The sequence below is a fragment of the Vipera berus genome (genome assembly GCF_964194415.1).
Source record: "Vipera berus genome assembly, chromosome: 4".
Lineage (NCBI taxonomy): Eukaryota > Metazoa > Chordata > Lepidosauria > Squamata > Viperidae > Vipera > Vipera berus.
In genome coordinates, this window is record NC_138206.1 from 1,913,544 (window position 1) to 1,926,951 (window position 13,408).

The window sequence follows — 13,408 nt, forward strand, 5'->3', positions numbered from 1 at the left end:
CCCCCCCCTTAGGATGGGAAGGGCGATGGCTGCATCCACAAGACACCTTTTACCTGGCCAGGCCATCGCCGGCATTCCCCCAACAGGTGAACGAACGAATCTCGAGTCAGGGTTTTGTTTTAACTTTTTGCTTAAATTTTGGCATTTCAGCAAAACGGGAGCCGGCTGAACACAGGCAGGATCGCAGCTGAGCCCAACGTTTCTATTGCTGAGCCAGTCGTTTGACGAGTGAGTTTTGCCCCACCTTACGACCTTTCTTTCCAAAGTTGTTAAGTGAATCCTTGCAGATGTTGAGTGAGTCACACGGTCGTTAAGTGAATAAATTATTATTATTATTATTATTATTATTATTATTATTATTATTATTATTATTATTATTATTATTATTATTAATTATTATTATTATTATTATTATTATTATTATTATTATTATTATTATTATTATTATTATTATTATTATTTTATTTGTATACCGCCCTTCTCCCGAAGGACTCAGGGCGGTGAACAGGGCAATAAATACTAAAATACAAAGATACAAAAGTTAAGAGAAAATTAAACAAAATCCCCAATGCCTTAGAACAATAAGTTAAAATACATTAAAAACAGTAATAAAACCCAAATCCCATCAGGTCAGGCCGGCTTGTTCAAACAAGTAGGTCTTTAGATCTCGTCGGAAGGAGCGAAGGTCGGGCGCCATCCGGAGCTCAACCGGAAGACGGTTCCACAAATCCGGCGCACCCACAGAGAAGGCCCTCCCCCTGGGGGTCACCAGACGGCATTCTCTGACCAGAGGCACCCTGAGGAGGCCCTCTCTGTGGGAGCGTACTGGGCGGAGGGAAGTTGATGCCGGCCGCAGGTGCTCCCTAAGGTACTCCGGACCCATGCCATGTAGGGCTTTAAAGGTCATTACCAGCACCTTGAATCTCACCCGGAAGACAACTGGGAGCCAATGCAGCTCACGGAGCAAAGGTGTAACATGGGAGTATCGGGAGACTCCCAACACAACTCTCGCGGCTGCATTCTGCACCAGTTGGAGCCTCCGAGTGGTCCTCAAGGGCAGCCCCATGTAGAGAGCGTTGCAGTAGTCTAATCAAGAGGTCACGAGCGCATGAGTGACCGTACGCAAGGCATCCCGGTCTAGATAGGGCCGCAAGTGGCGCACCAGGCGAACCTGGGCGAAGGCCCCCCTAGTCACAGTTACTATATGATCTTCTAAAGAAAGCTGTGAATCTAGGAGGACTCCCAAGTTGCGAGCCCTATCTACGGGGGGTAATAACTCACCCCCCATAGAAAGAGATGGGATATTCTGAATATCCCGAGATGCCGGTACGTACAGCCACTCAGTCTTGTCAGGGTTGAGTTGAAGCCTGTTCCTCCCCATCCAGACCCGAACCGCCTCCAGGCAGCGGGACATCACATCGAGGGTATCACTGGGGTGGTTTGGGGTCGAAATAAAAAGCTGGGTATCATCAGGATACTGATGATACCCAACTCCAAAACCACAAATGATCTCACCCAGCGGCTTCATATAGATGTTGAACAGGAGAGGCGAGAGGACCGACCCCTGAGGAACTCCACAAACAAGAGGCCTCGAGGTCGACCTCTGCCCCCCTGCCAACACCGACTGCGAGCGTCCCAGGAGGTAGGAGGAGAACCACTGAAGGACCGTGCCTCCCACTCCCAATCCCCTGAGACGCCGCAGCAAGATACCATGGTCGATGGTATCGAAAGCCGCTGAGAGGTCTAATAGGACTAGGACAGAGGAATATCCCCTGTCCCGAGCCCTCCAGAGATCATTCACCAGCGTGACCAATGCTGTCTCCGTGCTGTACCCGGGCCTGAAACCCGATTGGTACGGGTCCAGATAATCAGCTTCATCCAGAACCAGAGGGAGCTGATGCGCCACCACACTCTCAACAAACTTCGCAAGAAAGCGAAGGTTGGAGACCGGACGAAAGTTGTTTAACACAGCTGGTTCCATGATGATGTTGGAAGGGACCTTGGAGGTCATCTAGTCCAACCCCCTGCTCAGGCAGGAAATCCTTATACCATTTCACACAAATGGCTGTCCGGTCTCTTCTTGAAAATTTCCAGTGTTGGAGCATTCACTGCTTCTGGAGGCAGGGTGAATGCTCCAACACTGCAAATTTTTAAGCATTGACTTTGCTTGTCAGAAGGTCGCCAAAGGGGATCACCTGACTCCAGGACCCTGCAACCGTCAAAATTGTTGTTGTTTTTAATGTTTTTTGCCAATATACAAACAATACAGATAAAGACGGTAAAAAGATTGATCTCTTATAGCAATGTGCAGTCGTCCGAGCGTACAATCGACTTTGAGGAATCTTTTAAAACGGCCTATGGCTGGTCTTTTTTTTTTTTTAAAGAAGAGGTGTGTTTACAAAATGACGTAGGAGAGTGTGTGCCAAGGGTGTTGCTCAGAGCCACAGAGTGCCCATGGCAGCATTGCTTAGTGCCTACTGAAGTCCTAACTGCAAACCAAATTTTATTTTTTAGATCCTTTTATTTGCTTGTTTCTTAACTGGTCAAATTTCCCTTTGTTTAGGAGCTCAAAGTGGTGTGCACTTTACTCTTTGCATTTCTCCAACAACAACCCTGTGAAGTAGGCAGGATTGGACTGAGGGAATAGGGTCCCCAAAGTCTATCCAGTGATCTTTCCTCTCCTCTTCTTTCCTCACCCTTCCTCACCCTTCCCTTTCCTTCGCTTTTTTCCCCCTTTCACTATACTTAACTTTTTTACTTTATTTTACTTTACATTATTTACAATAAATAATATGTTAGATGTTTAGTGCCAGCCATTGGCAGTTCCCCAAAAGGATCATCAGATGGAGGCAAAGAGGCTTCTTTGCTTCCACTGATGAGCCAAGGGTCTCGGACCCACAGCCCCATTGGTGAGAGTGTTTTATGGTCGGGGAGGGACCAAGACCCCCATAAATACGGGGCTGCTCTTTGTTCTAGTTCTATTTCAGCTTCTAGTCTCCATTTCTCCTCCCCTAGTTCTTAGTCCTTCTTTTAGTCATGTAATGCTAGCTTGTTTTATTTTATTTCTCTCTTACATGCAGGCATGAATGCTTTCATGCCAAGTATTTCTTTCTCTTTGATCTATCATGAATAAAGATAATATGATTGCATCTCTGCGTGATGCCTTTGCTTGGGAGCTCCTTTAACGATTCATTGTGAGAACACCTCACATAATAGTTTTACTTTATCGTGTATTATTGGGCACTGTTCTATCCAGATTGGTACACTGTTTCTTCAGAAGGATTCAGACAATCCGGAAAAATTTCAGAGACAACGAGAAAGATCAGAGGATTAGGCGTGCAGTCCTGTAAAGAGGAATCTTAAAAGTCGGGATTATTTAGGATTGAGCAAAAAAAAAAAAGGGACTTAATACAGATTTACAGTTCAAATAAGCACTAAAAATGTGATTTATGACCCCTTTTGCACACTTACGACCGCTGCGGCATTCCCCCATGGTCACATGGTCAAAATTCATACTCTTGGAAACCGACTCTTATTTATGACGGTCGCAGTGTCCCGGGGTCACGTGAATCCCTTTTGCGACCTCCTGATAAGCAAAGTCAATGAGGAAAGCCAGATTCACTTAACGACCAGGTTACTAATTTCACAACTGCAGTGATTCTCTTTAACAATCACGGCAAGAAAGGTGTTCGAAGGGGGCCCCAAACTCACTTAGCCACCGTCTTTGCTTAGCAACAGAAATGTCGAGCTCCATTGTGGTCGTAAGTCAAGGACTTCCTGTAGTCTTTTTTTTTAAATAACGAGAAAGGATGCTACTTGAAGCTGATTAAGGCTTCTTCTCAGCAGCCCAGAAAATTAAGACCACAGGGTTACGACCCCCCCGAGATGGTTTCGTTTGGATCCCTGCCCCGAGCTTGGGGTTGGATTAGATGACCTCAAGGAGCGACTGCCGGCCCTTATTCTCTTGATTCTTTCTTGTCCCAGCTCTTTCTTCGATGGATTGGAAGCGTGAGGAATTTGACCAGAGTGGTTTAAAAATCTAAGCCCGGGCTTTGAATGCTGATACCCAAGCTGAGATACGGCAATGCCCCCGCACACACACACACACACACACGAGAACCTGCGTGGTGCCTTTGCTTACTTTGTGGCTGGCGTTTGCTGTGCTCCGTGAGGGGGGTGACGAGCTACGTGAGCGGGGTGGCGAGCGCTCTGGTGACCGGCGTTGGAGGGGGACGTTGGCACAGCGTTTCACGTTGATTTGGACCCTCACGTCGCCATGGGTCACCCTCATTGCTGGTCCGGCCAGGTGGTGTCTCCTCTTGGCAGGTCCCCTTGAGAAGGAGCCATCTCGGGCATGTCACAGAGGCTGCTTTGTTAAGCAGTGACACAGCTGTGTGTATGTGTGTGTATGGGGGGGGTCTCCCCTGGAATAAGTAGGGCTTGCAAGGACCAGGAGTTTTGGTTTTGGTTTTGCAAAAGGGGACAAATAATAGAATAACGGAACTGGAAGGGACTTTGGAGGTCTTCTAGTCCAGCCCCTTGCTGAAGAAGGAGAGCCCTGTGCCAGTCCAGACAAATGGCTGTCCAGTCTCTTCTTAAGAGCCTCCAGTGATGGAGCAGCCACAACATCTGGGGGCAAGGTGTTCCACGGATTAATTAACACTAAAACACAAGAGTTGGAAGGGACCTTAGAGGTCTCCTAGTGCAGCTTAATGAAGAGAAGGACGGGGAGTGACAGGAGAGCAGTCTTCCAAAATCTCAGGGGCTGCCTCCAAAGAAGAGGGAGTCAAGCTACGTATTCTCCAAAGCGCCTGAAGGCAGGACAAGAAGCAACGGATGGAAACTCATCAAGGAGAGAAGCAACCTGGAATTAAGGAGGAATTTCCTGACAGGGAGGACAATTAACCAGTGGAACTACCTGCCTCCAGAAGTTGTGGGTGCTCCAACACTGGAAGCTTTTAAGAAGAGACCAGACAGCCATTTGTCTGCAATGGTATAGGGTTTCCTGCCTGAGCAGGGGGTTGGACTAGATGACCTCCAAGGTCCCTTCCAACTTCATTATTATTAATGCTCAAGAGGAAACCCTACGCCATTTCAGACAAACGGTGGCCCAGTCTCTTCTTAAGGGATTCTTCTTTGTTGTTGTTGTTAGTTGTGAAGTCGTGTCCGACCCATCGCAACCCTATGGACAATGTTCCTCCAGGCCTTCCTGTCCTCTACCATCTTCTGGAGTCCATTTAGGCTCACACCTACTGCTTCAGTGACTCCATCCAGCCACCTCCTTCTCTGTCGTCCCCTTCTTCTATTGCCCTCGATCTTTCCCAGCATTAGGCTCTTCTCCAGTGAGTCCTTCCTTCTCATTAGGTGGCCAAAGTACTTGAGTTTTAGCTTCAGGATCTGGCCTTCTAAAGAGCATTCAGGGTTGATCTCCTCTAGGACTGACCGGTTTGATCGCCTTGCAGTCCAAGGGACTCGCAGGAGTCTTCTCCAGCACCAGAGTTCAAAGGCCTCCATTCTTTGGCGCTCAGCCTTTCTTATGGTCCAACTTTCACTGCCATACATTGCAACTGGGAAGACCATAGCCTTGACTATACGCACTTTTGTTGACAGAAGGGATTCTTCTTAATCTCTTGCAAATTTTCTTAATACAGGTAGTCCTCACTTTACAGCCACGACTGAGCCCCCAAATTATGTTGCTAAGCAAGACTTTTTGTTCGGTGAGCTTTTTCCCCATTTTGCGACTTTTCCTGCCACAGTTGTTAATCTGAATCACTACAGTTGTTAAATTAGTCTACATGGCTGGTTAAGGGACTCCGGCTTCCCCTACTGACTTTGCTTGTCAGTAGGTCACAAAAGGGACCCCGGAATGCTGCAGTGGTCGTAAGTGTGAAAAATGGTCATAAATGACTTTTTCCGGTGCCTTCGTAACTTTGAACAGTCACTAAATGAGCTGTTGCAAATCAAGGACTACGTGTAATGAGAAATTTGTTATTTGTTGTTATAAATTATTGTTGCTGTAAATTATATGTCCTTTTGCTCTGGGAAGTGAACAAATGTCTCACTTAGCAACAAAATATTTGGGCTCAATTGTGGTTGTAAATTGAGGACTCCCTGTGTACTTAACCGTTCACTCAGTTATGCAAATTTTCAGGGTTTCTAGGAGATGCTAAACCATAAACTACCCATGCAGTCCAAACTGCCCAGCAAACTAAGGTTCAGAGGCGACGGCCTCATTTGCAGTTCAATCCTCTTATGGGGAACCCTAATTTCAAGCAGATAAAAACTTTAGTGGCTTTTGTTTATCTAGAAACCAGGAAGTAATTTTATGCCTCAAAACATGTAGATTAACTTCCTTCCTCCAGGACATTATTGATAAGAGATTTCAAAAGCTGCGGTTTTGCCGCTGTTGGAAATGTTCTAATTAATTAATTACTAAGCTTGTAAGCTGCCCTGAGTCTTCGGAGAAGGGCGGGATATAAATGGAATTAAAATAAATAAAATAAAAATAAATAAATAGAATAGAATAATAAAATATAGAATAGAATAGAAATACAGAATAGAATAGAATAGAAATGCAAAATAAGATAGGGTAGAATAGAATAGAATAGAATAGAATAGAATAGAATAGAATAGAATAGAATAGAATAGAATAGAATAGAATAGAATAGAATAGAATAGAATAGAATAGAATAGAATAGAATAGAATAGAATAGAATAGAATAATAAAATATAGAATAGAATAATAAAATATAGAATAGAATAGAATAGAATAGAATAGAATAGAATAGAATAGAATAGAATAGAATAGAATAGAAATACAGAATAGAATAGAATAGAAATGCAGAATAGGGTAGAATAGAATAGAATAGAATAGATAGAATAGAATAGAATAGAATAGAATAGAATAGAATAGAATAGAATAATAAAATATAGAATAGAATAATAAAATACAGAATAGAATAGGAATAGAATAGAATAGAATAATAAATTATAGAATAGAATAGAATAATAAAATACAGAATAGAATAGAATAGAGCTGAAAGGGACCTTGGAGGTCTTCTAGTCCAGCCCCCAGTTTAAGCAGGGGATATACCATCTCAGACAAGTGGCTGTCCAGTCTCTTCTTACAAACCTCCAGTGATGGAGCACCCACAACTTCTGGTGGCAGGCTGTTCCACTGGTTAATTGTCTTCCCTGTCAGGACGTTTCTCCTTAATTCCGGGTTGCTTCTCTCCTTGATCACCTTCCATCCATTGTTTCTTAATGAACGTGTTCCTTTGCTTTAAGGGCTGAAAGAAGATCATGGCCTCATTGTATAAACTGGATGATGGACAGTGTTACCCGACCAATTGCTTCCCAGCTAAAAGCCTCCTGCAGCCTCGATCCGAGGAAGGTAATGTGTCCGGATATGCGATTTTTAAGAACTGGGGAAAAGATTTAAGGATCTTTGCAGCTGAAAAAGGAGAGCCTTCTGGAAACGCCTCTGGTTATCCTTCTAGAGTAGCGCTCCCAGTTTGTAGCCCGTCACGCTCTCAAAACATTGAGGCAACGAAAAGCTCAGCTAGTTGTGCAACAAGAGTGCAAATGTATTGTGTGAATCCTCTGCTCCCTTTGGGAAGCCCTGCTGGAGGGTTTAGGAAAAGATTCCAATAGGAGAGAAGGTTTGCATCTCAGGGTTGAACTGTGGGGACCTTAATGGTCTCTGAGCTTTCATGCCGGAGGAAAGACTAGAACTCCCCGTCTCCTGGTGATTGGCCCAAAGTCACCCAGCCGGCTTTCGTGCTTAAGGCGGGACTAGAACTCACCGTCTCCTGGTGATTGGCCCAAAGTCACCCAGCCGGCTTTCGTGCTTAAGGCGGGACTAGAACTCACCGTCTCCTGGTGATTGGCCCAAAGTCACCCAGCCGGCTTTCGTGCTTAAGGCGGGACTAGAACTCACCGTCTCCTGGTGATTGGCCCAAAGTCACCCAGCCGGCTTTCGTGCTTAAGGCGGGACTAGAACTCCCCGTCTCCTGGTGATTGGCCCAAAGTCACCCAGCCAGCTTTCATGCCTAAGGCGGGACTAGAACTCACCGTCTCCTGGTCATTGGCCCAAAGTCACCCAGCCAGCTTTCATGCCTAAGGCGGGACTAGAACTCACCGTCTCCTGGTGATTGGCCCAAAGTCACCCAGCCAGCTTTCGTGCTTAAGGCGGGACTAGAACTCCCCGTCTCCTGGTGATTGGCCCAAAGTCACCCAGCCGGCTTTCGTGCTTAAGGCGGGACTAGAACTCACCGTCTCCTGGTGATTGGCCCAAAGTCACCCAGCCGGCTTTCGTGCTTAAGGCGGGACTAGAACTCCCCGTCTCCTGGTGATTGGCCCAAAGTCACCCAGCCAGCTTTCGTGCCTAAGGCGGGACTAGAACTCACCGTCTCCTGGTGATTGGCCCAAAGTCCCGCAGCCGGCTTTCATGCCTAAGGCGGGACTAGAACTCACCGTCTCCTGGTGATTGTCCCAAAGTCACCCAGCCAGCTTTCGTGCCTAAGGCGGGACTAGAACTCACCGTCTCCTGGTGATTGGCCCAAAGTCACCCAGCCAGCTTTCGTGCCTAAGGCGGGACTAGAACTCCCCGTCTCCTGGTGATTGGCCTGAAGTGACACAGCTGGCTTTCATACCTAAGGCAGGACTAAAACTCATCGTCTCCTGGTGATTGGTCCAAAGTCACCCAGCCAGCTTTGATGCCTAAGTCAGGACTAGAACTCACCGTCTCCTGATAACTGGCCCAAAGTCACCCAGCCAGCTTTCATGCCTGGGGCGGGACTAGAACTCCCTGTCTCCTGGTGATTGGCCCGAAGTGACCCAGCTGGCTTTCATACCTAAGGCAGGACTAGAACTCACCATCTACTGATAATTGGGCCAAAGTCACCCAGTTGTATTTATGGCTAAGGCGGGACTAGAACTCACCATCTCCTAGTGATTGGTTCAAAGTCACCCAGCCAGGTTTCATGCCTAAGTCAGGACTTGAACTCACCACCTCTTGATAATTGGGTTGCTCAGTCAACTTCCATGCCTAAGGCAGGACTAGAACTCACCGTCTCCTGGTTTAACCACTAGACTAAAACAGCTTACATCTCCCCTTAGTTAAGCTCTCTAACTGGGCGTGCCTGTTAATTTTGTTTCGGGACATTTCACTCCAGGAGCCGGTCACTGGCAGGTGGCTCGTCACAATGTGGAGAAAAGCAAGATCAAGTGGCTGTTTGGCACAAGGGATGCCCAGCAGAGCTGGCAAGACCATTGGTGGAAAGCCCAGAGGCCCAGGGCCGAGAAAGTCCTCAACAGGGCCCAGCTGGTGAGTGTGGCCTTGGCTGCGTTGCTTGCTTCTCCTGTCCATTGCAGAAGGGCTGGACCAGATGATGCTTAGGGTCCCTTCCAGCTCCACAAGGAGAGAAGCATCCTTAGAACTAAGGAGGAGTGAGAACAATTACTTAGTGGAACAACGGCTGGCCTCCAGAAGTTGTGGGTGCTCCAACACTGGAGGTTTTGAAGGACAGCCGGTTTGTCTGGAATTGCATAGGGTCTCCTGCCTGAGCAGGGGGTTGGACTAGAAGACCTCCAAGGTCCCTTCCAACTCTGTTACCCTGTTATCCTTCCTTCCTTCCTTCCTTTCTTTCTTCCTTCCTTCCTTCCTTCCTTCCTTCCTTCCTTCCTTCCTTCCTTCCTTCCTTCCTTCCTTCCTTCCTTCTCCATCCCTGGAGGCTTTTAAGAAGAGACAGGACAGCCTGTTTGTGTCTCCTGCCTGAGCAGGGGGTTGGACTAGAAGACCTCTACGGTCCCTTCCAACTCTGTTATTCTGTTATCCTTCCTTCCTTCCTTCCTTCCTTCCTTCCTTCCTTCCTTCCTTCCTTCCTTCCTTCCTTCCTTCCTTCCTCCGCCCCTCCCTCACTGGAGGTTTTGAAGAAGACACTGTTTGTCTGGAATTGTATAGGGTCTCCTGCCTGAGCAGGGGGTTGGACTAGAAGACCTCTAAGGTCCCTTCCAATTTTGTTATCCTGAGTTAAGCCTCCAGACCCTTACTCTTGTCTTACTTGCTCTTCTCCACACTCTTGGAGGGCCACAGCCTGTTCCCTTCATCCTGTCCATCCATCAGCTCGCCCAGGCCCTATTGAAATACCACCACCCACCCAGAGGCACGGAGACCCATTTTAGCAGAGTATCCTCGTGCCGCAAAATTCATAGGAAATCGGCTTTAATTCTTCCCGTTTTTGCTTGCTGGACTGACTGCTCCCGAGTTGCTTTTCTCTGGCTTGTGATTTCCAGATGAAGCTCCACCCCGTGGAGAAACCTTCCGACTTGTGCTCAGTGAATATCAGCCACCAGAATTTCGCCTTGGTGAGTAGGAATCTGGACCCACAACGTCACGTTGCGTCAACCTGGAGGGGCTGGTTGCCTCCCCCACACCTCCGGGCACTGGGGCACAGAGGCACGCCAGACCCCTTGTAGATTGCATTTTGGGTAGCTTTGTTCTGTTACTTTTTCTCTTAGGGTGGCTAGGACTTTTTATTTATTTATTTTTATTTTCATTTATTTATTTTTATTTTTATTTATAGAGCAGCTTACCCCCAGAAATTGTGGCCGCTCCATCACTGGAGATTTTCCAGAAGAGACTAGACAGTCACCTGTCTGAGATGGTGTGGGTTCTCCTGCTTGAGCAGGGGGCTGGACTAGAAGACCTCCAGGGTCCCTTCCAGCTCTATTCTATTTTAACTTCCTAACAGGGAGGACAATTAGCCAGTGGAACAGAAGTTGCTTTCCGAAATTGTGAGCGCTCCATCCCTGGGGATTTTTAAGAAGAGGCTAGACCAGGGGTAGGCAACCTCGGCTCTTTTATGACTCATGGACTTCAACTCCCTATGCTGACTCAGGAATTCTGGGAGTTGAAGTCCATGAGTCATAAAAGAGCCGAGGTTGCCTACCCCTGGATTAGACAGTCACCTGTCTGAGATGGTGTGGGTTCTCCTGCTTGAGCAGGGGGCTGGACTAGAAGACCTCCAGGGTCCCTTCCAGCTTCCGTTCTATTCCACCTATGGTTTCTTGTTTTTATGCCTTCCCAGGCAAGGGAAAACGACTTTCTGCAGTTTGATTCGGTCGCCTACGTCAACGCCACGGAAAACCTGCTGACTTTAGGTAAGGAAACCAAAGGGTGGGGGCGTCACTCTGATTTTCGGTCTGGCTTGGGATGGGTTGTGTCTGCTTGGGGTCCATTCTGATGCCAGGTGGTCCTCGACTTATTTTGTATGTGTGTGTGTGTGTGTGTCGGTGTGTGTGTGTGTGTTTGTGTATATGTGTTTTATCAAATTTTAGTAATAATTTGTTTCTGGAACTTTGCACTTTGATATGGCCCAAGGGCTAATCAGTCAATCGATAAATAAAAGTACATGTGTATGTGTGTATTATGTAGATGTGCAAGTTGTTTATTTTTATTTTTTTAATTTATTTTTATGGAACAGCTTACCCCCAGAAATCGTGGGCACTTGTTTCCCTGAGGATTGATAAGAAGAGGATTACGGTTAGGGTTTTCCCAAACAACATTTTCAATATTTAGCAAACAGCAGAGTGTCTGGCTACATGTATTGAACTAACAATAATAGATATAGTTCATTATCATAAACCATATGTTAGTTCATCACTCAATAGCCTTCTTGCCAATATATGTTCAAAATTACATATCACGTTCCTTTCTCCCTGACTCATTTTTCTAGCCGTCGATGGAAATTATCCCATGTTCTAAGGTACACTGAATCATTGCGTTTGTTAAGTGAATGACATGGTTGTTAAGCGAGTGACACGGTTGTTAAGTGAATCTGGTTTTTCCCCGTTCCCTTCACTTGTCAGACGGGTCCAAAAGGGGATCATGTGACCACCACCCCTCCCAGGATACTGCAACCATCTTAAACACGAGTCGGTTGTCAAGCAGGTGAGTGTAAATCACGCGACCTCGGGGACGCTGCAACGGTGTGAAGAACGATTCTAAGTCACTTTTTCCCATGCTGTTGTAACTTCAAACGGTCGTTAAATAAATTCTTGTAAGGGGAGGATTACCTGTATATGTATATGTGTATATAATTATTTCGCCCTTTTGTCCTACAAGGGGAGAACTGTTCCTTTAGAGCAGGGGTCTTCAAACTCGGCCCTTTTATGACTCATGGACTTCAACTCCCAGAATTCCTCAGCCAGCATGCCTGGCTGAGGAATTCTGGGAGTTGAAGTCCATGAGTCATAAAAGGGCCGAGTTTGAAGACCTCTGCTTTAGAGCAAGGGTCTTCAAACTTAGCCCTTTGATGACTTGTGAACTTCAACTCCCAGAATTCTGGGAGTTGAAGTCCACAAGTTATCAAAGGGCCAGGTTTGAAGACCCCCGCTTGTGGACTTCAGCTCCCAGAATTCCTCAGCCAGGCATGCCTGGCTGAGGAATATCTGGGAGTTGAAGTCCCCAAGTTATCAAAGGGCCAAGTTTGAAGACCCCTGCTTGTGGAATTCAACTCCCAGAACTCCTCAGCCAGCGTGCCTGGCTGAGGAATTCTGGGAGTTAAAGTCCAGAAGTCATCAAAGGGCCAGGTTTGAAGACCCCCGCTTGTGGACTTCAACTCCCAGAATTCCTCAGCCAGGCATGTTGGCTGAGGAATATCTGGAAGTCCCCAAGTCATCAAAGGGCCAAGTTTTAAGACCCCCCGCTTGTGGACTTCAACTCCCAGAATTCCTCAGCCAGGCACGTTGGCTGAGGAATATCTGGGAGTTGAAGTCCACAAGTCATCAAAGGGCCAAGTTTGAAGAGCCCTGCTTTAATGGCTGTTCGAAGTTACAATGTTTTTCACACTTATGGTCAGGGCAGCATCCCCACGGTCCTGTGATCAAAATTGGGACGTTTGGCAACTGGCGTGTCCTTCGGACGGTTGCAGAAGCCCAGGGAGACACGGTTTGTAATCTTCCCAGCCGGCTTTCACGGACCTCCCTGTAACCGGGCGAAGTCTTTTATGCCAAAATAAAAACTGCATATGTGAGTGGGGTTTTTTGAAAACAAGATTTTTGGCAATCGGGAGGCACCCAGGGAGAATTTTAATTCTTGGTGCTGAAATATTATGAAATGTTTTACCGTTGGCCACCGGATCACTTGACCAAAATATTGATTTCACACGGCCGCCTTTTAAAAAAAATGTCTCTGTTTCAACCTTTGTCTAGAAATGTTTCGTAGCTTTCCTGTCCTTCGGGAGTTGGAACTGTCCCTCAACGGTCTGAGAAACCTTAAAGTCAGAACTGGGGACTTTCCCCACTTGGAAGTAAGTTAAGCGCCAAGTGCAAAAGTGAAGGTTGCAAGAGTCCCAGCTGGGAATCGGGGAGGATAGGGTTAAATTTTCCCAATTTTTTTTTTAAA

At 46.7% G+C, this 13,408-nt stretch overlaps 1 protein-coding gene across 6 annotated transcripts in view; it reads left to right on the forward strand.

Moving 5' to 3' along the window:
- The window catches only part of XRRA1 (X-ray radiation resistance associated 1), a 36,341-nt gene that overhangs the window by 586 nt on the left and 22,347 nt on the right, over positions 1-13,408 (forward strand). For 3 of the 6 annotated variants that reach the window (XR_014026448.1, XR_014026449.1, XM_081327812.1), the window contains exons 1-5: positions 5,808-7,393; positions 9,177-9,328; positions 10,297-10,368; positions 11,091-11,163; positions 13,216-13,313. Coding sequence is in view for 4 of the 6 variants with exons in the window: in XM_081327812.1 (XP_081183938.1) it covers positions 7,303-7,393; positions 9,177-9,328; positions 10,297-10,368; positions 11,091-11,163; positions 13,216-13,313 (486 nt within the window). In the remaining 2 variants the exon portion in view is untranslated. Of the gene's footprint in view, positions 1-150; positions 229-5,807; positions 7,394-9,176; positions 9,329-10,296; positions 10,369-11,090; positions 11,164-13,215; positions 13,314-13,408 lie in introns of those variants that run through there. The other 3 variants (XM_081327810.1, XM_081327809.1, XM_081327811.1) reach the window with 3 other exon arrangements.